General features: G+C 42.7%; 1 protein-coding gene across 1 annotated transcript in view; it reads left to right on the top strand.

The window, feature by feature from the left end:
• Nucleotides 1-26,728, top strand: part of LOC116037625 (transient receptor potential cation channel subfamily M member 7-like) — a 41,139-nt gene that overhangs the window by 10,592 nt on the left and 3,819 nt on the right. The window contains exons 8-34 of the mRNA XM_031281587.2: nucleotides 71-245; nucleotides 1,950-2,073; nucleotides 2,412-2,484; nucleotides 5,200-5,300; nucleotides 6,037-6,171; nucleotides 6,279-6,332; nucleotides 6,420-6,560; nucleotides 6,860-6,994; nucleotides 7,145-7,422; nucleotides 7,519-7,747; nucleotides 10,905-11,060; nucleotides 11,407-11,550; nucleotides 12,251-12,379; nucleotides 12,516-12,767; nucleotides 14,170-14,344; nucleotides 15,251-15,383; nucleotides 15,543-15,721; nucleotides 15,814-15,946; nucleotides 19,098-19,900; nucleotides 20,793-20,881; nucleotides 21,434-21,530; nucleotides 21,713-21,789; nucleotides 21,890-21,927; nucleotides 22,069-22,097; nucleotides 22,507-22,560; nucleotides 22,957-23,001; nucleotides 23,269-23,334. Coding sequence (XP_031137447.2) covers nucleotides 71-245; nucleotides 1,950-2,073; nucleotides 2,412-2,484; nucleotides 5,200-5,300; nucleotides 6,037-6,171; nucleotides 6,279-6,332; nucleotides 6,420-6,560; nucleotides 6,860-6,994; nucleotides 7,145-7,422; nucleotides 7,519-7,747; nucleotides 10,905-11,060; nucleotides 11,407-11,550; nucleotides 12,251-12,379; nucleotides 12,516-12,767; nucleotides 14,170-14,344; nucleotides 15,251-15,383; nucleotides 15,543-15,721; nucleotides 15,814-15,946; nucleotides 19,098-19,900; nucleotides 20,793-20,881; nucleotides 21,434-21,530; nucleotides 21,713-21,789; nucleotides 21,890-21,927; nucleotides 22,069-22,097; nucleotides 22,507-22,560; nucleotides 22,957-23,001; nucleotides 23,269-23,334 — 4,044 coding nt within the window. The remainder of the gene's footprint in view (nucleotides 1-70; nucleotides 246-1,949; nucleotides 2,074-2,411; nucleotides 2,485-5,199; nucleotides 5,301-6,036; nucleotides 6,172-6,278; nucleotides 6,333-6,419; nucleotides 6,561-6,859; nucleotides 6,995-7,144; nucleotides 7,423-7,518; nucleotides 7,748-10,904; nucleotides 11,061-11,406; nucleotides 11,551-12,250; nucleotides 12,380-12,515; nucleotides 12,768-14,169; nucleotides 14,345-15,250; nucleotides 15,384-15,542; nucleotides 15,722-15,813; nucleotides 15,947-19,097; nucleotides 19,901-20,792; nucleotides 20,882-21,433; nucleotides 21,531-21,712; nucleotides 21,790-21,889; nucleotides 21,928-22,068; nucleotides 22,098-22,506; nucleotides 22,561-22,956; nucleotides 23,002-23,268; nucleotides 23,335-26,728) is intronic.

The following is a 26,728-nucleotide window of genomic DNA, read 5'->3' as shown; positions in this document are numbered from 1 at the left end:
TCACTTGGGTGGAGCTGTATTAGTAAAATAACATTAGAGCTGAGCCCACTCTTCATCTTCCTTCTTGTAGGAATTGGTCAGGGTGTCCCTGTTGTGGCCCTGATCTTTGAGGGGGGTCCCAATGTGATCCTGACTGTGCTAGACTACCTTCAGGAGAGCCCTCCTGTCCCAGTGGTAGTGTGTGAGGGGACCGGCCGTGCTGCTGACATACTGGCCTATGTCCACAAGCAGACTGAGGAGGGAGGGTAGGGGACACACACACACACACACACACACACACACACACACACAAACAAAAAAACACACATACTGTTTTAGTCTTGATTTTTTATTTGTGTAATGGCAAATGAAATTATGAACAGATGATAGGAAAGGAAGGACTGAAAGGAGAAACAGTAGGTTCCCAACAGAGAATTAAAGTGCTCATATTATGCTTTTTGGTTTTTCCCTTTCCTTTATTGTGTTATATATCTGGTAACACTTTACAATAAGGTACACAAAAAAGTAGGTAGTTAATGATTAAAGAATGAGGAACGAATGGTTAGTTAATGAGTAGTTGTTTAGTTTAGTTACTGATTGACTGTGATTCAAGCACTAATGATTAGTTACTGTTAAACAGACTGGTAGTTACTGTTAAATGAATGAGGAATGAATGGTTAGTTAATGAGTAGTTACTGATTGTGATTCAAACACTGATGATTAGTTACTGTTAAACAGATTGGTAGTTACTGTTTAATGAATGAGGAACGAATGGTTAGTTAATGATTAGTTACTGATTGACTGTGATTGAAGCACTAATGATTAGTTACTGGTAAACAGACTGGTAGTTACTGTTAAATGAATGAGGAATAAATGAGGAACTACTGGTTAGTTAATGATTAGTTACTGAATGACTGGGACTCAAGCACTAGGATTAGTTACTGATAAACAGACTGTGTGTGTGTTACTGTATTAATGAATCATTAGGAAATCAGTTACTCTGTTCATGGGATTCATAGTAATAAAAAGAATAGACGTGATACAGGATGATTCTGATAATATATTTTTATAATGATATTCACAAAAAATGTACATTGACAAACAAGGTATATTCTGTAGCACTGTCATTGGTGAAGGCTTAAAAACAATTGTATGCTGCTGCAGGGCATGCTTTAATCCTGCCACCCTGGATCTCGTGCGCTGTTGAGCGGTAGTTAAGGACCTACGGATTGATCCTTAGTTAGCTGCTACTTATTAACAAATGATTACCTAACCATTAAATTACCATTACTGAAGCATTGTGCGTACCTGCAAATAAAGTGATGCATCATACTGAGTGGTTAATCATTAACAAATGATTAGTTAAGCATTCACTACCATTGGTACTGAGTGGTGGTTAGACATTACGAATGATTTGATTAAACCCAGCCAGAGCCAAGTCTGTTATAAAAGAGTTGAAAAAAGTTAAACTTGTGACAGTGTAGTTAAAAGTAATCAGCTGACAGGCTTGCACATATGCTGCAAAATGCACACAACCACAATTTGCTTCTTCAATGTAAACTGTATCCATGAACACAATCTAGTTCTTTGATTAATAGTTTGGTTATCTTGGACAGTGATCCAAATAGTGATCCAGTTTAGTTACATATTTCTTTGCTGCTCCTATTTAAGATGTATCTTTTTGTTAGCTGAAATGCAAAAAATGAACCAACCAATCGCTGCTATGTTTAAGCAAAAAGGTAGGGATTTGTTATAGTCTATCACCGGAAACATGCACAGATCCAGAGCAGATACGATTAAGGTTTATCCATTCCTTTGAAAGTTAGTTAACAGGGAAAAGGAAATGGAATATTAAAGTAACAAAAAAGAATAACCTAATTGAACAAATACACCTATATTTTTAGTGTTTTACAGCTGTGTGGGTTTGAGCAATGTGACCATAACCATGTAATACTGTAATTGTTCTACAGTAGTCTTCCTGATGGAGTGGAGACTGACATTATCGCAACCATCAAGAAAACCTTTAACTTCAGCCACAGCGATGCCATCCATCTCTTTCAGACTCTGATGGAGTGCATGAAGAGCAAAGAATTGGTACATTCATGCATGTTTTAATCACTTTCATACACTTCTTGTCATACATGTTTAGTTTTTATGTATTCCCATTTCAATGAGTGCTGCAGTAAAATAAACTTGCAAAGATCAGAGTCATTTAATAAAATTCCTGAAAACCAAATGCAAAACCTTCTGAAGAAGTAAAAGAAATTACAGCAGCTTTCAACTAACTAAACCCATTGAAGCACTGCCACAGAGACAACTGTGATGGTCCCACTGCTAGTTTTTTATAAAGCAATATGTATCACAAACTCTTGAAACATCTAGATGTCTGTGGGAACATGTTGATAAGTGCTATCTTGTTTCTTGGAAAACAGATCACTGTGTTTCACATCAGCTCTGAGGAGCACCAGGACATTGACGTAGCCATTCTGAGGGCTTTAATCCAAGGTTAGTAGATTATTTCTTTTTAAATCTTTTTTTTCTCCCCAACTTCTTTAATAAAAGAACTGAGTCACAAAAGTCACATTAAGTTGACTTAGTCTATTCAAATGCTGAGGTTGTTGGCATTGGGAAATAAAGATTTCAAGACTTTGTAATGTTTTCACTCTGATATAGATATGCTTTGAGAACAGCATTCCCCCTGTGTGCCCTTCCTGAGGAGATCATGTTGCCCACATTCACAGGACCTCCTTTTTTCAGCACTGTCAGTCACTAAGCTGCATGTTTTTTTCCTCTTCTCTTCCACAGTTTATTTGAAAACGAGAAAAAGTCGTACATTCACCTGAGCATGTTTAATGATATCTGCTTAAACACAGATAGTGGCAGATAGTGGTTCCCCAAGGCTCCATTCTAGGGCCTATTCTGTTTAACATCTGCATGCTTCCACTGGCTCAGATTATGGAAAACAACTAAATAAGTTACCATAGTTATGCGGACGACACACAAATTTATATTACCTTATTGCCAGGGGACTATAGTCCAATACAACTGAGTACGTGCATTGAACAAATTAGCAACTGGATGTGCAAGAACCTTCTTAAATTAAATGAAGAAAAAAACTGATGTGGCTGTTTTTGGAGCAAAAGAGGAACGATTAAAAGTGAGTGCTCAGCTCCAATCAACAATGTTAAAAACAACAGACAAAGCCCGAAATCTTGGTGTAGTCATGGACTCAGACCTGAATTTCAACAGCCACATTAAGTCAGCATATTATCAGTTTAAGAATATATCAAGGGTTAAAGGACTTATGTCTCAGCAGTATTTGGAAAACCTTGTCCATGCTTTTATCTTCAGTAGACTCTACTGTAACAGTGTCTTTACAAGTCTCCCTAAAAAATCAATCAGACAGCTGCAGCTGATTCAGAACACTGCTGCTTAAGTCCTTACTAAGACCAAGAAAGTGGATCACATCACTCCAGTTCTGAAGTCTTTACACTGGTTTCCAGTCCCTCAAAGAATTGATTTCAAAATACTTCTGTTGGTTTATAAAGCAGTAAACGGTTTGGGGCCACAATATATTTCTGATCTGTTGCTATATTATGAAACACCCAGACCTCTCAGGTCATCTGGGACACGTCTGTTTCTGTCCCCAGAGTCAGAACTAAACAGGGAGAAGCAGCATTTAGTTTTTATGCTCCACATATCTGGAACAAACTCCCAGAAAACTGCAGGTCCACCGCAACTCTGTTCTTTTAAATCAAGGTTGAAGACCTTTCTTTTTAAAGCTGCCTTTCTTTAAATGATTGTTCACTTCTTATACTGCACTGTATTTTTCGATTTTTTTTATTCTTGTATTTTATCTGTTTTTATATTTTTATTGTTACTAAAGTTAGATTGTTGAAAATTGGAACTGTATCTATGTAAGCATATAATGAAAATTAAAAAGTCCAGTGGGATTGGCCGCTCTGCTAACGGCAAGGATTGCGGGTGGATTATATGTATAGAGCAACGGCTTACACGTTGTCCCACACTAGCGTCCTTTAATCTTGTATTTTATCTGTTTTTATATTTTTTTTTATTGTTTTCAACTGCTCTTTAATGTTTTAAATAAAGCACTTGGAATTGCCCTATTGCTGAAATGTGCTATACAAGTAAAGCTGCCTTGCCTTGAGCAACTTACTTTGTTTTCATTATGCTGTAGAGAATCTGTGTCTTTTTATTTATTTAGTATAACTGCAGTTGAAATAAAAAGAAGATAAATACCCACTTAACTATGACTAGCTGTTGTGTGAACACAGGCATTCTTTGATTCAAGTATGAAAGAAATAATTCACCGGAAAGAGGTGTTTTATACTGAATGTAGGTGGCGGCAAAAGACAAAAGCATGGAATTTTTGAGTGACTGCAACTAATCGATAGTCTGGAGAGTGTGGTTCAGACACTCAAAATACAAACAAACAGTGGCAGTAATCCTGGTAAAACAGCAACTCCTTTGAAGGACAGAGAAGTAGAAGAATATTGAGTGCTGATTAAAAGTTTTCATTAAATTTATTTAGAAGTGTGGATATTACAGTTTTTTTGATTGCTAAACGACAGTGGTCACAACTGAAGCCACGTGCAAAACTCTAACTACAGTCTGCATTCCCAGCACTCACCTGGGTGAAACAGTTCACGTCACCTGCAAAACTCATTCCAAACAACACAACTCTTCAGACATGTCTCAAAACAGGCTGAGTACAGTGAAACACTACGAACAATCCTCACTGAGACAACACACAGCTTTTCATCTTCATAGTTTCAATAATTTAAGTGACTTCACACTAATCAATATTTTATTTAAAGAAGAGTGATTTTGTGGATTTTTAAGCAGACTACCTGAGAGCTCAAGCTATTTGGAATTAATTTTTGTGATTATGGTCCATTGAAATTCCCGCTGGATTCTTATTTGACCTTCACACAATCAATTCTGTGTACAGTGATTATGATCATTTGATTCAGATGGCTCCTAGAGGACAATACACCAGATTAGTTTGGAAGAGAGCAGTAAACTGAACAGGGATTTAGTTTGTAGTCTAATTTTGTAATTGACTGTATTAATGCCCTGGCCCTGCACTACTAATCCTGCTAGCTGGTTAACAGGAAATACACGGTAAATAAGGCTTTACTTGTCTGTGAATAAATATCTGTATATATGTTTACACATGGCTGTATCTGTGTATTTCAGGCACAAATGCATCTGCCTTCGATCAGCTGGTCCTGACACTGGCCTGGGACCGGGTAGACATTGCCAAGAATCATGTGTTTGTGTACGGACAGCAGCTTCTGGTACGTATGCGTGCTTGTGTGTGTGTGTGCGCGCCACATCTTTGACAGATGTTTGCTTAGCTGAGCATTAGCTCCAAACCTTTGGACTTGCCCAAAATGACCCCAGAATCTTTGCTAACCACAATCTGCAGTCTGAGGAGCTATGGAACTGGAGTCGTTTATTTTGTAACTTGAGGGAATCCTGGCTTTTGAGTGTGAAAAGGAGGATATATGATATTTATTTGTTTCTTAACCCATGCAATGTTGTGTGTGTTGTTTGTGTGTGAGAGAGCAAGAGACATAACAGAAACAAAACAAATAACATGCATATCAGTCTAGTTCATGAATCTACATGGAAGCTTGAGTAAGGAATGTGTGTGTGTCCTACCCTCCCTCCTCGGTCTGCTTGTGGACATAGGCCAGTATGTCAGCAGCACGGCCGGTCCCCTCACACACTACCACTGGGACAGGAGGGCTCTCCTGAAGGTAGTCTAGCACAGTCAGGATCACATTGGGACCCCCCTCAAAGATCAGGGCCACAAAAGGGACACCCTGACCAATTCCTACAAGAAGGAATATGAAGAGTTGGCTCAGCTCTAATGTTATTCTACTAATACAGCTCCACCCAAGTGACAGTTTGTTTGTTTTTGTAATGTGGACATATTTTTGGTATTGTCACTCATTGTGTTAGTTTTATAAATAATCATTTGCTGTTGAAATATGGTTCATAACAACATGTTTATCTTTGTGTGTATAGGTGAGCTCCCTGGAGCAAGCAATGCTGGATGCACTCGTGATGGACAGGGTGGATTTTGTCAAGTTGCTCATAGAAAACGGTGTGAGCATGCACCGTTTCCTGACAATCAGTCGGCTAGAAGAGCTCTACAACACGGTAACATTCTGAAACATGCACCAGCTACTGATTAACAGAGATGGGCTGGTTGTAAAGAATGTGTGTGTTTTTGAGTGCTGTAAAACTTTTTGTATATTCAATTTTAGAAACAACCTCCCAACAACCCAACTCTTCTCCACCTGGTTAGAGATGTTAAACAGGTAACCATCAGCCACGTTTCTATCAGTTGATGTTAACCAGAATCTGTTCAGTCTCATTCACCACTTTGTTTCTGTGCCTTCTCGCAGAGTCATCTGCCCCCAAACTATAAGATCACTTTGATTGATGTGGGCCTGGTTATTGAGTACCTGATGGGCGGGACTTACAGGTGCAACTACACCAGGAAACGCTTCCGAATCATTTACAAAAATCTCCATGGCAACAGTAGGGTGAGTTTGAACGGTTGTAAAAATCCTGGAGTGTCTTTATGGGAATGTCCTAAAGGTCTTTTATAGTGTTGATATTTGAAACTTCTGTCTGTGTTTTAACTTTATTTAAAGTGGTACGATACACTGATGTTAAAACCTGGCATGTTCTGTGGATCTAGTAAAATAAAAACTATCTACAGTTACACTTAATGCATCATACTACTGATGTTAGGCCTGAGGCAGTTATTGAATGGATTGCGAACTGTGATAAAAGTCAGTGAAAGAAAATTAATCTGAAAATGTTTTCATATTCTGCACAGAGGTCGGGGGGCCATGCAGCAGGTCCTGGTTCTCATTTGAGGAAAAGTCACGAGTCTTTTAGCATGCAGGCTGACAAGCAGGAGAAGACGAGGCACAATCACTTCATCAAAACTGCAAAGCCATACAAACCTAAGGTAAATAATGAAATAAAAAGACCATGGCTTCCTTTAAAAATAAAAAAGGTCTAAAGATAAAGATCTCTCTCTGCATCTAAGGAGCAATGGTTAAATGGGGGGGGGGGTCTGTATGCCTCTACCCCTCTCACTGCTCCTTCCCTCTCCTAGCTTGAGTCTTCCGTCGATCAGAACAAAAAGAAAAGCAAAGAAGAGATTGTGGACATAGACGACCCAGAGACACGGCGGTTTCCCTACCCTTTTAATGAGCTGTTGGTGTGGGCCGTGCTGATGAAGAGGCAGAAAATGTCACTCTTCTTCTGGCAGCATGGCGAGGAGAACATGGCAAAGGCACTGGTGGCCTGTAAGCTTTGCCGATCCATGGGCTACGAGGCCAAGAAGAGTGACGTGGTGGACGACACCTCAGAGAAGCTCAAGGAGTACTCAATGTAAGGTTTTCTGTGGCTTTGATTCATGTCTCGTAGCTATAAAATGTATCCGTAAAAGTGAAGGTGTGGACTAAACAAACTGCTGATGTGTTTCAGTGAGTTTGGGACATTAGCAGTGGACCTGCTGGAGGAGTCGTTCAGGCAGGATGAGACCATGGCCATGAAGCTGCTCACCTATGAGCTGAAGAACTGGAGCAACTCCACATGTTTGAAGTTGGCTGTCTCCTCCCACCTACGGCCCTTTGTGGTTTATACCTGCACCCAGTTGTTGTTGTCAGACATGTGGATGGGACGGCTGAACATGCGCAAGAACTCCTGGTACAAGGTTCATGTTCCATCTAGATTTTTATTTTATTTTTAAGTGCTGGATTTAGTGCTTTGTTTTCAGTGGCTGCTGAGGTTCGACAGTGAATTATTAGTCTATGTACAGCTTAATACAAATATTAAACCATACTGTATTGGTTTAATTTTTGTCAACAGATGCTGTGCTCCTATGGCTTGAACCAAGGTCTGCTTTTTATATCTAATCCCAATCTCAATTCAAGTACTTTGTTGAGGTGTGATGCTACTTGGTTTGAATTATTAATTGTGATACAATGAATAAACAGTTTATTAATATTTCTGTTTATCTCAGGTGACCTACTGGTGCAAGCCATTCCTGATTTGTTGGTCAAACCCATAGACGATAGTTTAAAATATGGACGTAGTCTCTGTGGTGTCACCAATAGGTTTCTGAAGAGCCAAAATAAAGCTCAAAGTGGGTAGCTCTTGACAGTGTCTGATGTCTGGTAATCCAAAAATGGGCAACGAGGTGGAGCGTGGATGGAGCTGCGGCGGGCCAAATGAAGCCTACAGCAAACAACGCCCTTAATGGGTGATTAGTCCCGCATCTATCTTCACCGCACTGTCAGCGCTGGAGTATGGTCTGGCTACACTTCTATCTAATCTGGGTTACAAAAATTCATTTTTAGTAAACATCCAAATATAAAGAGTAGTTCTCTATTGTATCGAAACTATCTCCACCGTTACATATTCCATATGGACAGGGATGATCAGAGATGGTCTCTCCGGGAACCATCACCTTATCGTGGTGGAGAGGTTTGTGTGTCCATGTGAACCTGAGGGCTGTGTTGGCTGGAGCTTTGTGCTCCTGGTAGATTCTCCCATGGCAAAGTGGTCTCAGGTGAGGAGAAAGGAGCGAGCACCTGGTGGCCGGGTTTGCCACGGAGCCTGAAAAAGCTACGTGGCACCTCTCTCTCCATCCCATGTGCCCACCACCTGTGGGAGGAACTGCTGGGGTCGGGTGCGCTGCCACATGGGTGGCCTTGATGGACCAGTCCCGGGCGGCAGAGGCTGGCTCTGGGAACGTGGAATGTCACCTCTCTGTGGGGGAAGAAGCCATAACTTGTGCGGGAGGTGGAGCGCTACCAGTTGGATCTGGTGGGGCTTACCTCTAGGCACAGTCTCGGTTCTGGAACCATACTCCTGGATAAGGGTTGGACTCTTTTCTTCTCCGGAGTTGCCCAGGGTGTGAGGCACTGGGCGGGTGTGAGGATACTCACAAGCCCCCGGCTGAGCCACTTTACGGTGGAGTTTACCCCTGTGGGCGAGGGGGTTGCCTCCCTACGCCTGCGGGTTGTGGGGGGGAAAACTCTGACTGTTGTTTATGCATATGCACCAAACAAAAGTTCGGAGTATTCGGCCTTCTTGGAGACCTTGAATGGAGTCCTGTATGGGTCTCCAGTGGGGGACTCCATAGTTCTGCTGGGGGACTTCAACGCGCACGTGGGCAATGATGGAGATACATGGAGAGGTGTGATTGGGAGTAACGGCGTCCCTGATCTAAACCAGAGTGGTTGTTTGTTGTTGGACTTCTGTGCTAGTCATGGATTGTCTATAACGAACACCATGTTCGAACATAGGGATGCTCATAAGTGTACTTGGTACCAGATCACCCTAGGCCGAAGGTCAAAGGTCATCTGATCTGAGGCCGTATGTTTTGGACACTCGGGTGAAGAGAGGGGCAGAGCTGTCAACCGATCACCATCTGGTGGTGAGTTGGGTCAGGGGGTGGGGGAAGACTCTGGACAGACCTGGTAAGCCCAAACGGGTAGTGCGGGTAAATTGGGAATGTGTGGAGGAGGCCCCTGTCCGACAGACTTTCAACTCATACCTCCGGCGGAGCTTTTCGTGCATCCCTGTGGAGGCTGGGGGCATTGAACCTGAGTAGACAATGTTCAAAGTTTCCATTGCTGAAGCTGCGGCGGGGAGCCTTGGTCTTAGGGTCTTAGGTCCCTCAAGGGGTGGTAACCCACGAACAGCGTGGTGGACACCGGTGTTCAGGGAAGCCGTCCGACTGAAGAAGGAGCCTTTCTGGGATATGTTATCCCAGGGGACTCCGGAGGCAATTGCAAGGTACCGAAGGGCCCGAAGTGCTGCAGCCTCTGCCGTGAAAGAGGCAAAGCAGTGGGTGTGGGAGAAGTTCGGAGAAGACATAGAGAAGGACTTTCGGTCGGCACCAAGGTGCTTCTGGAAAACCGTTCGCCACCTCAGGAGGGGGAAACAGGGAACCATCCAAGCTGTGTACAGTAAGGATGGGACGCTGTTGACCTCAACTGAGGAGGTAATAGGGCGGTGGAAGGAGCACTTTGAGGAACTCCTAAATCCAGCTAATACGCCCTCTATGGTAGAGGCAGAACTGGAGGATGATGGGGGATTGTCGTCAATTTCCCTGGTGGAAGTCGCTGAGGTAGTTAAACAACTCCACAGTGGCAAAGCCCCAGGGATTGATGAGATCCGTCCAGAAATGCTGAAAGCTCTGGGTGTGGAGGGGCTGTCTTGGTTGACACGCGTCTTTAACATTGCGTGGAAGTCAGGGACGATGCCTAAGGAGTGGCAGACCGGGGTGGTGGTTCCCCTGTTCAAAAAAGGGGGACCAGAGGGCATGTGCCAATTACAGGGGTATCACACTTCTCAGCCTCCCTGGTGAAGTCTACTCCAAGGTGCTGGAAAGGAGGGTTCGGCCGATAGTCGAACCTCGGGTTGAAGAGGAACAATGCGGATTCCGTCCTGGTCGTGGAACAACGGATCAGATCTTCACTCTCGCAAGGATCCTGGAGGGAGCCTAGGAGTATGCCCACCCGGTCTACATGTGTTTTGTGGATCTGGAGAAGGCGTATGACCGGGTCCCCCGGGAGATACTGTGGGAGGTGCTGCGGGAGTATGGGGTGAGGGGGTCCCTTCTCAGGGCCATCCAATCTCTGTATGACCAAAGCAAGAGCTGTGTCCAGGTTCTCGGCAGTAAGTCGGACTCGTTTCAGGTGAGGGTTGGCCTCCGCCAGGGCTGCGCTTTGTCACCAATCCGTTTGTAGTATTTATGGACAGGATATCGAGGCGTAGTCGGGGTGGGGAGGGGTTGCAGTCTGGTGGGCTGGGGACAAATATAGAAGCATCCACCCACATTAGTGTGTATTTGTCTCTAGGTGATTCTGAGTATGTTTGTACCTCCTGCCATCCTACTGTTGGAGTACAAATCCAAAACTGAGATGGCTCATATCCCTCAGAGTCAGGAAGACCACCAGATGACCATGGAGGACAGCAAACGCGACTTCCAGAACATAGCTGAAGACATCCAAATGGTTTGATTTACTCAGTCTTTCTGTTTTGTATTTTCATCCTTTTAATTTGAAGCTCTAATATATGGTATCTCCCTAGTGTGAAAGCAGTCCTACAGTGAAATAAATCAGTAAAAACTATTTAAAATGTCCAAATGCATTATAATTCTTAAAGATGAAAAATAGTCCAATGTTTTGGTGGTGTTAAAAGGTTTAATGAGCTGTGAACAGGTTGTATGTCTGTTGGGTAATAAGAAGAGTAACAAGACAGATTTTCACTCACTCACATCCTGTCCTTTGCTTTCTCCCGCTCTTCTCCCCACATTGCCGCTTGCTGTTGTTTAATTTGGGCCTTGTTAACTCTCTACAGGATGTGTTCAAGGAGGCCAGATCCCACGACCACGTGGAGGCAAAGAATGACATGGAGACACATATTCGTGCCAGGAAGCTTCCCTTAACCAGGAAAATTTATGCTTTCTACCACGCTCCCATAGTCAAGTTCTGGTCCAACACGGTATGGAGATTACAGAAGGGATTGCACGCATACACATCCATCCAACCATTTTTTTTAATGGTTGTTTTTCTGGGTAGTATTCTGGGTAACAGGAGAGGATTTTGCTACCAAGGAGTAATATCTTAACACAGATTGAGGTGGAAATGCAAACAGGAATGTGCAAAAGGTACTTTATTGCCTAGCTTAGTTCCTTTCTTCATTTGCTCCTTAGTACCTAAGACAATTTAGTCCAAAGGGACTGTTAGAGATGTGGCCATTGGTGATGTTCAGAATAAAGATCAACAAGAAGCTACGAGCTTTGCTTAATACTTAAGGTCCTCCTCCGCCACACAAAAACCCTGCAGACTCTGGCTGTGATGGATACCATGAATACCACAAATAGGAGATGCTCTGAGAGCTCAGAGGCCTCAGTCAAAATGGCAGACTATTTACCCCCAACTCAAAGTGCCATGATGAGGTTCAACCCCATCAGAGGGCCTCAACTGACTTTTCCCTCTCGGGAAATGTCTGAATTTAGAGGCTCTTTGTCAACACAGGCCAGTCCTCATCTACATCCAACATATCTTGTATACAGTTTGTCTACATTTCCCACATTTATAACACATACAAGTAAAAAAACGAATTTCTCCTTTACATTTGAAAATGTGTTTTCATATGTTTTTGGAGTTGTTTATGGGTCTTCTGTATCTCTTATTGTCAGCTCTTCTACCTGGGCTTCTTGATGACATACTCGTATGTGGTCCTGGTGAAAATGCCTGAATGGCCTTCTCCTCAAGAGTGGGTGGTCATCCTCTACATATTCACCTCTGCCATTGAAAAAATTCGAGAGGTATGTGCAAGGCTCCATAATGTTTTAAAATAATTGAGGTAATGAAGATACCAGTTTTTTGTAGTCCTTTAAACTTTACCAAAGACAATTAATAACTAATAATCCTCAGCATTATTTCACAATTTCTTTTTTCCAGATGTTTATGTCTGAAGCAGGCAAAATAAGCCAGAAGATAAAAGTGTGGTTCAGTGACTTTTATAATGTGTCTGACTTTCTGGCCATTGTGACCTTCTTCATCGGCTTTGGCCTGAGATTGGCTGGAGGTGAGGCCTTTGTCCCCGGGAGGACGGTGTATTGTCTCAATATCATCTTCTGGTATGTGCGCCTCCTGGATATCCTGGCTGTCAACCAACAAGCTGGACCCTATGTCATGATGATTGCTAAAATGGTGAGTTATTGTGAAAGTGAATAGTCACACCACCACATGATGTATAGAAAATGGACATGAACGTTTTGTACACAGTGCAAAAGTTGTCATTTTTCTCAGAGATACAATGCAACAGGAATATTTTATTATTTACACAAACACTACTTTGCTGATGTAAGTGAAATTGTAATGAGCCATACACTAAGAAATGCTGTTAAAATGTTTCAATAGGGATAATTGTATGGCACATAAGGCCAGGGCAGCTAAATGATAGGCTTAAATTGTTTTGTATCTTTTTAGGTTATAATCTGAACATACTGTGAGAGAGTTGTCGCTATGTTTTTGTGCATTCGCAAATTGCTCATATTAACATAAATGTTTTTTATTTAATCAGTTTGAACATTCATTTTTAAACAGCATTAGTCATCTACATGCCTGCTGTATTATCCTGAGCAGCCCTATCGGTTTTCATCAGTTTTGCCAATATTTTGTCCATTGACTGTGCTCCATGTTGTAGTTGTATAACCTTTGAGTTGATAGTTTACTTTTAACAGAATATTGGCTGAAATGATGATAATGTGAAAAATGGGTTGATTTAATTTTGTTAAAGGAGAAGTGTGACAATCTTTAAAATATACCTACCTGCTTGGGCCAAATATGAAGCTAGCTTAGCTAAGCATAAAAACTGGAATCAAGGGGAAACGCTAAAAGGAGGGAAAGTTGCCTGGGTCTGTCCAGAGCTAAAAATAATTAGTTTACCAGCACCTCTTATTTTACTAAGTAACAACTTACATCTGGTTTGTTAAATCTACACACAATATTTACATTGTGGTTGTTAGGGAGTTACATGTAGGCCTATTTTTGGTTGTAACATTGACTTCCTGAAGTCTTATTAGTGAGCTAAGCAAGGCAGCTGCTAGCTGTTGCTTTACATTTTGGGTAGAGATGTTCTTCTCATTCTCAGCCATAAAGCATATTTCCTTAAATATTGAACCCCTCCTTTAAGTGAAACTAGATTTAATTAGAACATAATCAAGTTTCCATCATTACACCTGCATATAGCTGTTAAGTACTCATAGACCCTTTAACATTACTGTGTCTGCCCTGGGTATTTCAATACAGACAAAGATTATTTTTTTACCAAGCAGCTACAATCGATAATTGCTTTGAAACTGTCAGCACCAGACCAAATCATAAAAGAACATTGCCTTCTTTCTATTTGTCCTTTATTTAACATGCTGTTATATAAAAAGTAATGGGACATTTAAGTTTTTTTTTCAAAAGTAACAAAATAGTGCTGATTTTTGATCCCAAGAGTAGAATCTGTGCACTAAAGAAACTCTCTGGATGTACTATATGTCCAATATTATCTCAAGCAGTGATAGTCATATGTTTCATTCAGTATATGTGACATATCTTGCAGGTGGCCAACATGTTTTATATTGTGGTAATAATGGCTATAGTTCTGCTGAGCTATGGCGTACCCAGGAAAGCCATTCTGTACCCACACGAGGAGCCCAGCTGGACGCTGGCCAAAGATGTGGTCTTCAAACCGTACTTCATGATGTACGGGGAAATGTATGCCTATGAAATCGATGGTAAGGAGGATGAGGACGGTAGGGGAGATTACGAGGGTAAAAGCAGTTTTTTTAAAGCTTCTCACCATGGCATGAGAGCTGATTGTCACTCAAAACAAGCACTGGAAATTAAACCCCACAACAGTTTAATCAATGCCCTCAGCATCTTTCACACAGACATGGTTTATGCGCCAAAGCAGCCAATACAGGTCTCTTTAGAGAGGGCAGGGCTTTTTGCTTCATCACAGCGTTGACTGCCTCGACTCAGTTAAAAATGGTCTGGATAGCAGGAAACAATTAAATGATCATCACTTGAGTCTTGCGCATTTGAAGCTTTGCTCGGTCAAAACACCTGGCTGTTCTCCATAACCTGAGTTGGCATCCCAAGGTTTCACACACAGTTGAAATGTCTCACATGGTTTACCACCGTTACTGTGACCTGGAAGTGGTAAAGATAATTGTTTTTTGAACAAACCCTTCAAAATATTTCTCTGAACAAATCCTAGTTGCAGTGCGTTTTTCCACACATCAAGTGTAAGAAGCTAATTGTAGCTGTTTGCTTTAAAGTAAAGGGTACTAATATATCAAGCTAATATATCAAATAATGTAAAGGGATGATGCTGCCAACAGCTGTTAACACAGTTAAAACATCACAATGAATACATTAAATAAAAAGTAAAACAGGATTTTATATTAATACAGTTAATATTTCAATGTAGTTTCATTGTAGGATTGTCCTCTTTTGTCTTAGTATGTATCCATGTGTGGTAGAGTCAGATTTGGACCCACAGGGGACAGAAAGTTAGTTAAAGATTTTGCAAATGAACAAGACCTGGATGTGATGAGTGCATGCATATTTTGGAGATTTGTATGTGCGTGAATACTTGCAGGTGTTTGCATATTCTAAAAGGCTTATCTTCCTCACAGTGTGTGACAATAGCAGTGACAACAACGTAAAGGACCTGTGTTCGGCAGGCGTGTGGCTGACTCCTCTGCTACAAGCAGTCTACGTCTTTGTAGAGTATATACTAATGGTCAACCTCCTCATCGCCTTCTTCAAGTAAGTGCACAACATGTCAGTGCTAAATCCATAATAATATGTGTACTCATTAGCTTTCGGTTATGTGTTAAATTTGTATACTGTATATTGCTGGCATTCTCCACAACATCATCATCATCATCATCATCATCAGTGTAATTTCTATACTCTGTTTTCCAGCAATGTGTATACGCAAGTGATGTCCATTTCTAATCTGGTGTGGAAGTACCAGCGCTACCACTTCATTATGGCCTACCATGAGAAGCCTGTCCTCCCTCCCCCCTTCATCCTCCTCTGCCATATCTACTCCCTCTTCTGTATGTGTAGAAAGCGGAAGAAGGAGCATACCTACGGACCAAGTACGACAACACTACTGGCATTCTTTGGCAGGAACTGCATGTTGATTATTAAAAACCTGCACTAACAGTAACACTTTCTTTCTTTCTTTCAGAGCTGTTTCTCACAGAGGAAGACCAAAAGAAGCTTCATGATTTTGAGGAGCAGTGTGTGGAGACGTACTTTCATGAAAAGAATTATCAGTTTAACTCGCGAAGTGAGGAGCGCATACGTATTACCTCAGAAAGGTGAGACTGTTATTGGCCTTCTTAAAAGTGCCCTGTGAAGTTTTCTTGTAGATAAACAAAAAGTATGTTTACAGTCAGTGTTACTCACCAAAATGCATTGTGGGTATTCTTGAGGTCTAACAAATGTGTGCGCATTTGCGTCCTCATGCGAACAACTGAGACAAAAATACAGAGACCTGCTTATAACAAACTGCTCCACAGGTTGCCTTTAAATCTGTCAAAAAGCTAAAGCTCAAAAAGATGCAGTGTTTAAAATTAAATCAAATGAGTAATCAGTAAGTGAATTGTATCAATAGCAGGTAACACAAGCTGAGCTGTGGGTAACGTTCAGTTACAAGGTAACCTTGGTTCTCTGAGTTAAGAGACTATCTCTCCACAGAGTTACATATTCCATATGTATGGGGGACTTACACACTGAGGCAGTTGATGTGGATATCACTTTAAGACACACCACTTCATGGCCTATGCTCGGCCATGAAAGGCCCAGGTATGCATGGGTTCACTGATTAACATTGATTGTAATGCTATCTGAGCGGCCTTGCCCTAGAGAGATAGTCTCTTCACTCAGAGAACCAAGGTTACCTTGTAACCGAATGTTCTCTATTGTATCGAGACTATTTCTCCACAGAGTTACATATTCCATATTTACAGGGGACACTGAAAGACACCCCGCGAGGAGACAAAGGAGACAGAGCCAATAAAGCTCTCCCACACTCCCCTGGACACACGTTACACTATTGTGTTGTGCTGTAATATGGGTTCTTTATTTTTTATTTTGGACTAAGTAGATTATGTTGAAAATCTGAAAGCACCAATGGCAGAAATGCTGGTTTCAGACGCAAGATCATCCCTGAGCTATCCGGCAGGAATCGACAGCAACTCTCATGCACTGACAGAGCTGGTAGCTCTCCCACATTTTTTTGCAGATGTTAATCGCAATTAGAAAAACGATGACTCATGACCGAAAGAACAAGATCCAGGGTACAAGTGGCCAAAATGGGTTTCCTCAGAAGGGTGGCTGGCGTCTCCCTTAGAGATAGGGTGAGAAGCTCGGTCATCCGTGAGGAGCTCGGAGTAGAGCCGCTGCTCCTTCGCGTCGAAAGGAACCAGTTGAGGTGGTTCGGGCTCTGGTAAGGATGCCCCCTGGGCGCCTCCCTAGGGAGGTGTTCCAGGCACGTCCAGCTGGGAGGAGGCCTCGGGGAAGACCCAGGACTAGGTGGAGGGATTATATCTCCAACCTGGCCTGGGAACGCCTCGGGATCCCCCAGTCGGAGCTGGTTAATGTGGCTCGGGAAAGGGAAGTTTGGGGTCCCCTGCTAGAGCTGCTACCCCCGCGACCCGATACCAGGATAAGCGGACGAAGATGGATGGATGGATGACTCAGAAGGTCCTGACTAACCGGAAGTTTACAACAGCCCGCAAGGCCACTGGTGCGCCATTGCATCAAGGCCCAGAGGGGGTTGTCCCTCCCCATGGAGAAAACAGGGGACAATGTGCATTGTCCCTGGACGCAAACAAGTCGGCTACTGCCGTAGCGTTGTCAGCTTTCCCTGACAACCTGAGGGTGCAGTCTCCACTGTCCTGTGCTTGGCCCTCACCTGGAGAGCAGGTCTGCTCCCTCGTTCACCTGCCCGGGCACATGCATGGCTCTGAGTGAGAGAAACTGAATGCAAGCCCATGTCCACAGCCTGTGTGCTATCCTGCAAAGTGGTGGGGAGCCAAGGCCCCCTGCCTGTTGACATATGCCGCTGCTGTCCGTTCTCACCAATACATGACCGCCCTGCATGCTCGGTGCAAAGTGTCAAAGGGCAAGATAAATGGCCCTGACCTCCAGGACATTTATGTGCTGGCCCTTCTAGGGGGCACTCCATCCTCCACTGGTGCCCCTGCCCATGTGGATTGCTCCCCAACCCTCCTGAGTTGCATCTGTGGAGACAACCTGGCGACTGATATGTTGGCCGGGGTCCACCACATGAGGGCTACACAGAGCCTCCTGGTGACCAGCACTGTGGCCTGTAGATTTTTCTGTGGGCACAGTCCCAGTCCCAGAAGGCACCTTTGAACCAGGCGCATGTGCAGAAGACCCAACAGCACCACATGCACCACCACGATGCCCATGAGGCAAAAAAAAGACATGTCATGAGAGACTTTTGTCTCTCCTGTTGTGTAACGTTATCATCCCAGTCCTGGCATCCAGTAACGTTCCCAGAAACTGGGTGGTCCTCCTAATGATGATTATTTTCTTCAGTTTTGGCGAAACAACGGACCTGGGCGCGTTCTTGCAATACGCCGTACGGTACCCCTCTCTATCTTTTCACTCTTCAATATTAAATTGAGTGGGGAAAGGCAGACCAGAGATCCCGAGACAGTCCCAGGGATCATCTCTCTTTCACAAAAGTAAGTAGACAACGGATCTTCCTTTCCCTGACTCACAGCTTCATCTGTTCACCTACATCTCCTGCTTTCAGTGGAAATTATTGAATCAGTGAACCCATGCACACCTGGGCCTTTTTTGCCCGAGCATGGGCCAAGAAGTGGTGTCTCTTTAAAGGAACACGCCGACTTATTGGGACTTTAGCTTATTCACCGTAACCCCAAGAGTTAGACAAGTCCATACATACCCTTCTCATCTCCGTGCGTGCTGTAAGGCTGTCTGACGGCTCCAGAGGCAGCAGCCCATCACAGTACATGCAGGTGAATGGTTCCAGTAATCCTACTGCTCCAAATAAGTGACAAAATAACGCCAACATGTTCCTATTTACATGTTGTGATTTGTAGAGTCACAGCGTGTACAAAAAACAACGTAACATGAGACACAGCCATATTCTAACCGTAAACAAACTGGGAACTATATTCTCAGACAGGCTTGCTGCAAAGCAAATCATTCCGCCCAAGTACTATATTCTTCTGCCTGTGAATATAGTTCCGGGTTTGTTTATGGTTATAAGATGGCTGTGTCTCATGTTACGTTCATGTTACTCTTGGGGTTACGGTGAATAAGCTAAATTCCCAATAAGTCGGCGTGTTCCTTTAAAGTGATATCCACGTCAACTGCCCCAGTGGGTCAGTCCCCCGAACATTTGGAATGAAACTCTGTGGAGAGATAGTCTTGATAAGATAGAGAACTGAAGCTACTGTTTGTCATTTCCAGGGTTGAGACCATGGGTATGCAGCTGAGGGAGGTTGGCAACAAGGTAAACTTTATAAAACGCTCTTTGCACATATTGGACTCCCAGATCGGCCACCTGCAGGACCTCTCAGCGCTGACTGTGGACACCCTGAAGACCCTCGCTGCTCAGACGGCATCGGAGGCCAGCAAGGTCCACAATCAGATTACCAGGGAGCTCAGCCTCTCTAAGAATGTGGTCCCCAGCATCGGTCCTGTGGCAACAGACACTGGCCCCCACTCCATATCATCCGTGATTGGCAAACGCAGTGTGGGGGCCTACTTCGGCTCGTCTTTTCCCCTGGCAAGAGCTGACATTGCAGATTCTCTTTTTGGGATTGGTGTAGGGGGAGGGGCTGGGACGGAGAGTAGCCAGAGAATCAGGCACATCACTGGAGCAGGACTGGGACTGGACCCCAACCTGAACTCAGCATTGAGTCTAGACAGGAGGGGGTTCTTTGGGCTTGGGCACCTTTCTTCAGAGGCTGGCTCCTCAGGCAATGTCGGCTCCAGTGCCTTTGTCCAAAGTGCTGTGGCCATTTCCCCTCCAGAGCTGCGTCTCCGAGGCCGCTCTCTCACCCAGAGTAAGCTGACCCGTCCACAAGAGCCAGGCCTTTCCAACTCCTCATCCAGCCTGCCCAATATACCTTCCTCAAGGGCTCAGTTCAACATCTGCTGCACCCCTTCCCAGCCCAGTGGCTCCAGCCACCCACAACACGCCCTAGCTCGGCTTAACCAGCAGCCCTTCCAGCCAGACAGCACCACTGTAGAGTTTGAGGCATGTGTGGGCAAGGATGAGACTGAGGATAAATCTGGTAATGACGAGGAAATAAAAGAGGAGGGTGAAAACTTTAAGTGTGTGTATCCTACTGTTGTCATTGTCTCTAAGACTCCGTGCTCTTTTCGGCCTGCCTGCTTGCCGGCTTGCACTGCAAAGCCTGAGAACAGAGAGGGGGGGAGAGAGAGGGAGGTGGGTTGGGGTTACGTGAACGAGGCGTTCTGCGACGACGAGGGCAGATCAGGCTCTCTAAGTAGACAAAGTACTAACACTGAAGGCCCCATGGCTACTGAAGCTGAATCCTCACTGGGTGACACTCAAGGAAATAGTGGCCTGCCAGGTTGTGCGCATGCCCCTGCTGTGGCACCCAGGAGACCCCACAGAGGAAGGAGTAGAGAATGGAATATGTCGGCACCAACTGCTCCTCCAGTGTCCTGGTATGAGGATCAAAGTGGGTCAGAAGTCGCACTTGACAAGAAGAACAAGGCACAAGAGCAAAACACAATGAGAGGTTTGAGTTAACTTAAGTTGAGGACTTTGTCTGCTGGGTGCTCGGGCCTGTCCATCTCCAGATCAGGATCCCAGTAGACCTTTAGCTGGTGCCTGTTCTTTTCCTTTCTCTGCTCTGTTTGGACCTCTTGTCTGACTTGTTTATCCTCTGTGCCTGGGTGGTTCTGAGGTTTTTACATGCAATGTGGCTGGAGCATAAATAATTGGTTAAGGTTTTCTGCACTAACGGCGATTAATTAAGGATTTGTTTGGTAGGTGGAGGTGAGGCAAACGAGAATTACTAAGAAAAAAGAAATGTTCTTATTTAGTTTTATTTAGTTTGATAATGTCACAGAGCGAAAGGGCAGTTTCAATGGGCCTTATGGAGGCTGACAGTATTTTCTTGGTTTCAGGACATAGAGACAGTTTGGACCTCCAGCACTCCACACCCAAAGAGACCTCCAGCAGACAGCAAAGCACGGTCACACAGACCAGATCGCAGGTGTGTGTATGTATGCATAAATGTATGAGTCATAAATGAGTCATCATTTGGTTGTTTGGTACATGGACATTATATACATGTTTTCTATCAGAAGAGCTGATGGTGTGGACCTTTTTTCCTTTATCCATGTCAATAATATTAAGAGCCAAATGTTTTTAGGTGCATTTGTTCAAAGTGTGTTCCTGTCATATTTGCCTTTCGGTAAACAGTTTGTAGCTTATTGATGATCAGTCAACACACTTGTTTTAGAGGTCCTACATGTAGATTTTCTGATGTTCAAGTAAATACTTGTCCCTCCTTGGTAACTTGAGCCACCTCCCTTTTAGCATTCACCATAATTTGCCACTTACAGTCAAATTGTGTCACATCTAAATGAACAAATTAGCAGACGTGGTAATACAAACGTTACCCAAACTTCAACTTGATGTAGACTTTATTTGCTAAGGTGTGGTTGGTGATTATCAAACTAACTTCCTCCTGGTGTCTGCCTGCAATGACAATAGTGAGTAGATGATCTCTCTTTGTGTTTGTCCATCTATCTTTCTACCATAGGCTCAGCCTGAAGGTCCTGGTCACATCAGAGAAGTCAACTCCTACACTGGCTTCACAGAGTATGACAGAAACCTGGTTTTCCTCCATCCTGACTCCTGTAAGCTCACAAAAATAACACAAATAGTGCTAAGAAAATATCTGCAGAGAAAGATATTTTTAAATATATGTGATCATTTCAGTTCATCGCAGCCCAAAAACCAACAGCAGCTTCTGTTTCTTAAATGTTCAGTGTCTCTCCTAACACATTATGGTTGGTGATTGTTTATTGTGTTTCTGTAGCTCTGACAAAGAAGGACAGGAGCAGAGTGTCAGCTGAAGACATCCTCATCCACGATGACCCCAGGGCTGCAGTTCTGGTAAGAAATGTCTCTATGTGTGCAGAGTAAAACAAATAAATGTTAACTTTATTTCTGCTGGTTTCTGTCTGTGTTTAACGACTTCATGTTTCTCCACCAGGAAAGAGTTCAGGTCAAATCAGCCCAAGCGAGCAGCCTGTAAGTTTCCTCCCACTGGCCAACAAGATGTATACACACACACACACCCACCCCCCCACACACACACAGACTAGACTGATATGCATGTTATCGGTTTTGTTAAACTTATGTCTTTCTGTTGTGTCTCTTGATCTCTCTCAGACGAGCTCCTGGGGAAGAAGCACTAAATGGTAAGTAAGTTGGGTCTGACTTGTTTTATCTAGATCAGCTGGTCCAAGGCATTCACACAGGATCTGTTATCAAAGTGACTTTTTCCCTTTCTTGGCATCCAATATGATTGTGTGATACCATCCATACTGTAAAACCTTTACAAAAAAACGTGAACAAAAGTTCAACAAGGTTGATAGAAGTTAAAGAAAATCTGGGGTAGATGGGGAATATCAAAATTGTATCTAAACTATTTAAAACCCTATAGTAGCAGATATTGCAGTAGATGATCTTTCAGTTGAAATGGACAGCCCAAAGTAATTTTGGAACTTTGTTTATGGAAAATCATAGAAAATGGATTGTACTTGATGTATGTTTACTCATGTTTCTGGATGAAAGCTTTGCTATGCTTTTCTTCTTCTGTGGTTACAGCTATGGTTTCTCTTTACACGCCGCGACACACCCACCTGGGAGCCAGAAAGGACTGTGAGTAACCCAAACATGTGAACAAACATGAAAATGAAAATAGTCTAGTAGTTTCTTGACAGAAATACCAATAAACTGATGATAATAAGACAGCCCTGGTTAAAATTATATTTGCAGAGATAACTGGGAAAAACAGGAATATCCAAGAAGTTTAAAAATGGAAATCCATTTTGTGCAATCTTTACATAGCAACAGAAGTGACTTGCTGGAAGTAAAACTGTTGCGTCAAGCTTGAGCTGTTATTGTGAAATCGTACAGAGACTTGGTGGATGCTGGAACACCTCAGGGTGTTTTTGTTAAATTAATGATTGACTAGTAATTCCAACTGTCATGTTCAATAAATTACATCAACTAATTCTGTAAAAAGATGAACAGTTCTCTTCTGTTTCTCCATAGCTATTGGCTCACCTTTCAAGCCCATGGAAAGCTACCAGTACTCAGGTGAGACATGGAGAATAAGTTGTGTCATCGTGTTTTCATATTATTTTGTCCAAAACTGATGATTGTAGATTTTTAGTTATATTGCAGTTAATTTGCTGTCTGTGGGTGAAAAAGAGTACTGTCTGTGGGTGAAAATAATCAATGTTTCACAGAGGCGAAGAGCAATGAATAATCCTACAAGTAGTTACACCTCTGTTCAGTCTTCTCCTGCAGTTGTCCTGACCTGTTTGTTTATGTATGTGTGTGCACATACTTTTCCTCCTGCAGCTGTAGAGCGCAACAACTTGATGAGGCTGTCCCAGAGTATCCCCTTCACCCCTGTACCTCCTAGGGGTAAGTCTGAATCACGGTGCATTCCCAGGCATGAAAGGTCAGTCAGTCAGTAAAAGTAGTAAAAACACTGCAGACAGTTTTGAGAAGTTTTGAGGAAGATGAGATATGTGTTTTCTACATTGTTTTTGCCCTCCCACATCTGCTACTGTTTGCTTTACAGTCACATCCAAGCTGTTGATGAGGGTGTGGGTAACACTTTACAATAAGGTGCACAAAAATGTAGGTAGTTACTGAGGAACGAATGAGGAATGAATAAGTAACGAATGGTTAGTTAATTAACCATTTGTTACTCATTCATTTAACAGTAGCTACTAGCTAGTCTGTTTACCAGTAACTAATCATTAGTGCTTGAATCACAGTCAATCAGTAACTATTCATTAACTAACCATTCGCTACTCATTCATTCCTCATTGGTTCCTCATTCGTTCCTCAGTAACTACCTACATTTTTGTGTACCTTATTATAAAGTGTTACCAGGGTGTGTGTGTGTGTGTGTGTGTGTGTGTGTGTGTGTGTGTGTGTGTGTGTGTGTGTGTGTGTGTGTGTGTGTGTGTGTGTGTGTGTGTGTGTTGCATTTTTTTAATATGATAAAAATATGATCAGGTACACCTCCCTGCTAAAGAGGAACTACTGATTTTAAGGATTTTGATGTTACAGTTTTGAGTGGCAATCATATTGTTGTCACAGTTTTGCTGTTTTTGTTGTTACTGTGAATGTTTTGAAGTTTAAATGTCTTGTTATCTGTGCAGTTTCTAGGCATTTCATCATGATGGTGTTAGGAAGGTATAATGCTGTGTATGTATGTTGCAGACAACTCATGAGAAAAACATGAATCTATACTGCCTTTCAAAGGCAGTGAGCAGGAACTACAGAAACAGGGAAGTTGAGGGAAAAAGTCTTTGAAGGGTCTTGGCCAAACCGTAACAGATATAAAAGTTGTAAAATATAATTTTTTTGCCATTTTAGGCTAATTAATAATATATGTCACAGACCTTACATAAAACCTAATAAAACATTTGAATGTTTAATTCAATTCAATTTTATTTATAGTATCAAATCATAACAAGAGTTATCTCAAGACAATTTACAGATAGAGTAGGTCTAGACCACACTCTATAATTTACAAAGACCCAACAATTCCATTAATTCCCCCAAGAGCAAGCATTTAGTGCAACAGTGGTGAGGAAAACTTCCTTTTAGGGAGAAACCTCGGACAGACCCAGGCTCTTGGTAGGTGGTGTCTGACAGTGCCGGTTGGGGGTGTGATGAACAGTGGCAATAATAGTCACAATAAAGATAATGGAACTATGACTTGTAGTTGTAGTAGTTCATGGTGTAGCAGGGCACTGCATCATTAAGAGCTGGTGCAAGGCAAACCTGAGCCAGTTCTATAAGGGTTGATAGATGAATCTGACAACTATGAAGAGAAGCAGAGAAAAGAAGGAGTGCCGTGTCTGTATCTATACACCCTCCCCTGCCGGTCTAGGTGAATGCTGCAACTTCTCACTTCCTAACTATAAGCTTTATCAAAGATGAGAGTTTTAAGTTTACTCTTAAATGTGGTGACGGTGTCTGCCTCCTGAACACAGACTGGGAGCTGGTTTCACAGGAGAGGAGCCTGATAGCTGAAGGCTCTGGCTCCCATTCTACTTTTAGAGACTCCAGGAACCACAAGTAACTCTGCATTCTGGGAGTGCAGTGCTCTAGTGGGACAATAAGGTATTATGAGCTCTTCAAGATATGATGGTGCTTGACCATTTAGAGCTTTGTAGGTCAGGAGGAGGATTTTAAATTCAATCCTCGATTTTATAGGAAGCCAATGCAGAGAAGCTAATACAGGAGAAATATGAACTCTTTTCTTAGTTCTTGTCAGAACACGCGCTGCAGCATTCTGGATCAGCTACAGAGTCTTAAAGTGCTCATATTATGCTCATTTTCAGGTTCATAATTGTATTTAGAGGTTGTACCAGAATAGGTTTATGTGGTTTACTTTTCAGAAAACACTATATATTTGTTGTACTGCACATTGCTGCAGCTCCTCTTTTCACCCTGTGTGTTGAGCTCTTTGTTTTAGCTACAGAGTGAAGCATCTCACTTCTGTACCATCTTTGTTGGGAGTCACACATGTGTAGTAAGTACTGCTAGCTTGTCAGTTGCAGAGTATGAGGGAGTGCCATGCTAGCAGCTAGGCAAGCATTATAACGTGTGTTACAAAGAGACGCACGTTCATCACGGAAGTAAATGCTGGACTACAACAGAGCTGTTTGGAGCAGTCTGTGAACAGTGTTTTCTGTTAGAGATGGTAAGTCCCTTTGGGGTGGACTTTGGGTTCTTTCACTTTGTAAACCTATAACATGCATAAAAAGATATAGAACACAATAAAGGAAAGGGGAAAGCCAAAAAGCATAATATGAGCACTTAAAGGGACTTATTTGAGCAACCTGATAGTAAGGAATTACAGTAGTCCAGCCTGGAAGTAACAAATGCATGGACTAGTTTTTCACCATCGTCTTGAGACAGAATGTGCCTAATTTTGGCAATGTTACGAAGGTGAAAAAAGGCTGTTCTTGAGGTTTGTTTTAAGTTGGCGTTAAAGGATATATCCTGATCAAAAGTAACTCCTAGATTTCTGACAGTAGTGCTGGAGGGCAGGGCAATACCACCCAGAGTAGCTATAGCTTTAGATAATGAGGTCTGGAGGTGTTTAGGGCCCAACACAATAACTTCAGTTTTGTCTGAGTTTAACATCAGAAAATTGTAGGTCATCCATGATTTTATATCTTTAATGCATGCTTGAAGTTTAACTAACTGACTGGTTTCGTCTGGCTTGATTGACAGGTATAATTGGGTGTCATCCGCATAACAGTGAAAGTTAATTGAGTGTTTCCTAATAATATTGCCTAGAGGAAGCATATATAAGGAGAATAGAATTGGTCCAAGCACTGAGCCTTGTGGAACACCATGGCTTACTTTAGCATGCCTGGAGGATTCATCGTTAACATTTGTAGGTCAGTACAGACAAAATACAAAAACAGAAATAACTGACCAAAGTAAATATTGGGTCAACCCACCTCTTGAAGAGGCATTTACCATCAGCAGATATAAACCTTCCTTCCACAGTGGTCTAACAGCTTTTGAGTAACTGAAGCTGCACTCATCTGTATTTATTTGCTGTTGTTTCCTGGCTCTCGCTGATGCCCCCAGACAAAACTGTCTCTGTGCGAGTTTTACACTAAAACAAATGTCAGGGTCAGGTGTAGCTCATAACTGCATTGTTAAATCCAGTCTGGAGAATTGTTTTTGTATGTCATCTCCCTCAATCTTCTCTGTCCTTACATTTCTGAGTCTGTTCCTCTGCTGTACTCAAATAAGGCCAGAATGGACTAAAGGTAAT

This window comes from Sander lucioperca, chromosome 3, assembly GCF_008315115.2.
Source record: "Sander lucioperca isolate FBNREF2018 chromosome 3, SLUC_FBN_1.2, whole genome shotgun sequence".
Lineage (NCBI taxonomy): Eukaryota > Metazoa > Chordata > Actinopteri > Perciformes > Percidae > Sander > Sander lucioperca.
The sequence above is the reverse complement of the archived record's forward strand: the minus strand, read 5'-3'. Positions and strand labels throughout refer to the sequence as shown.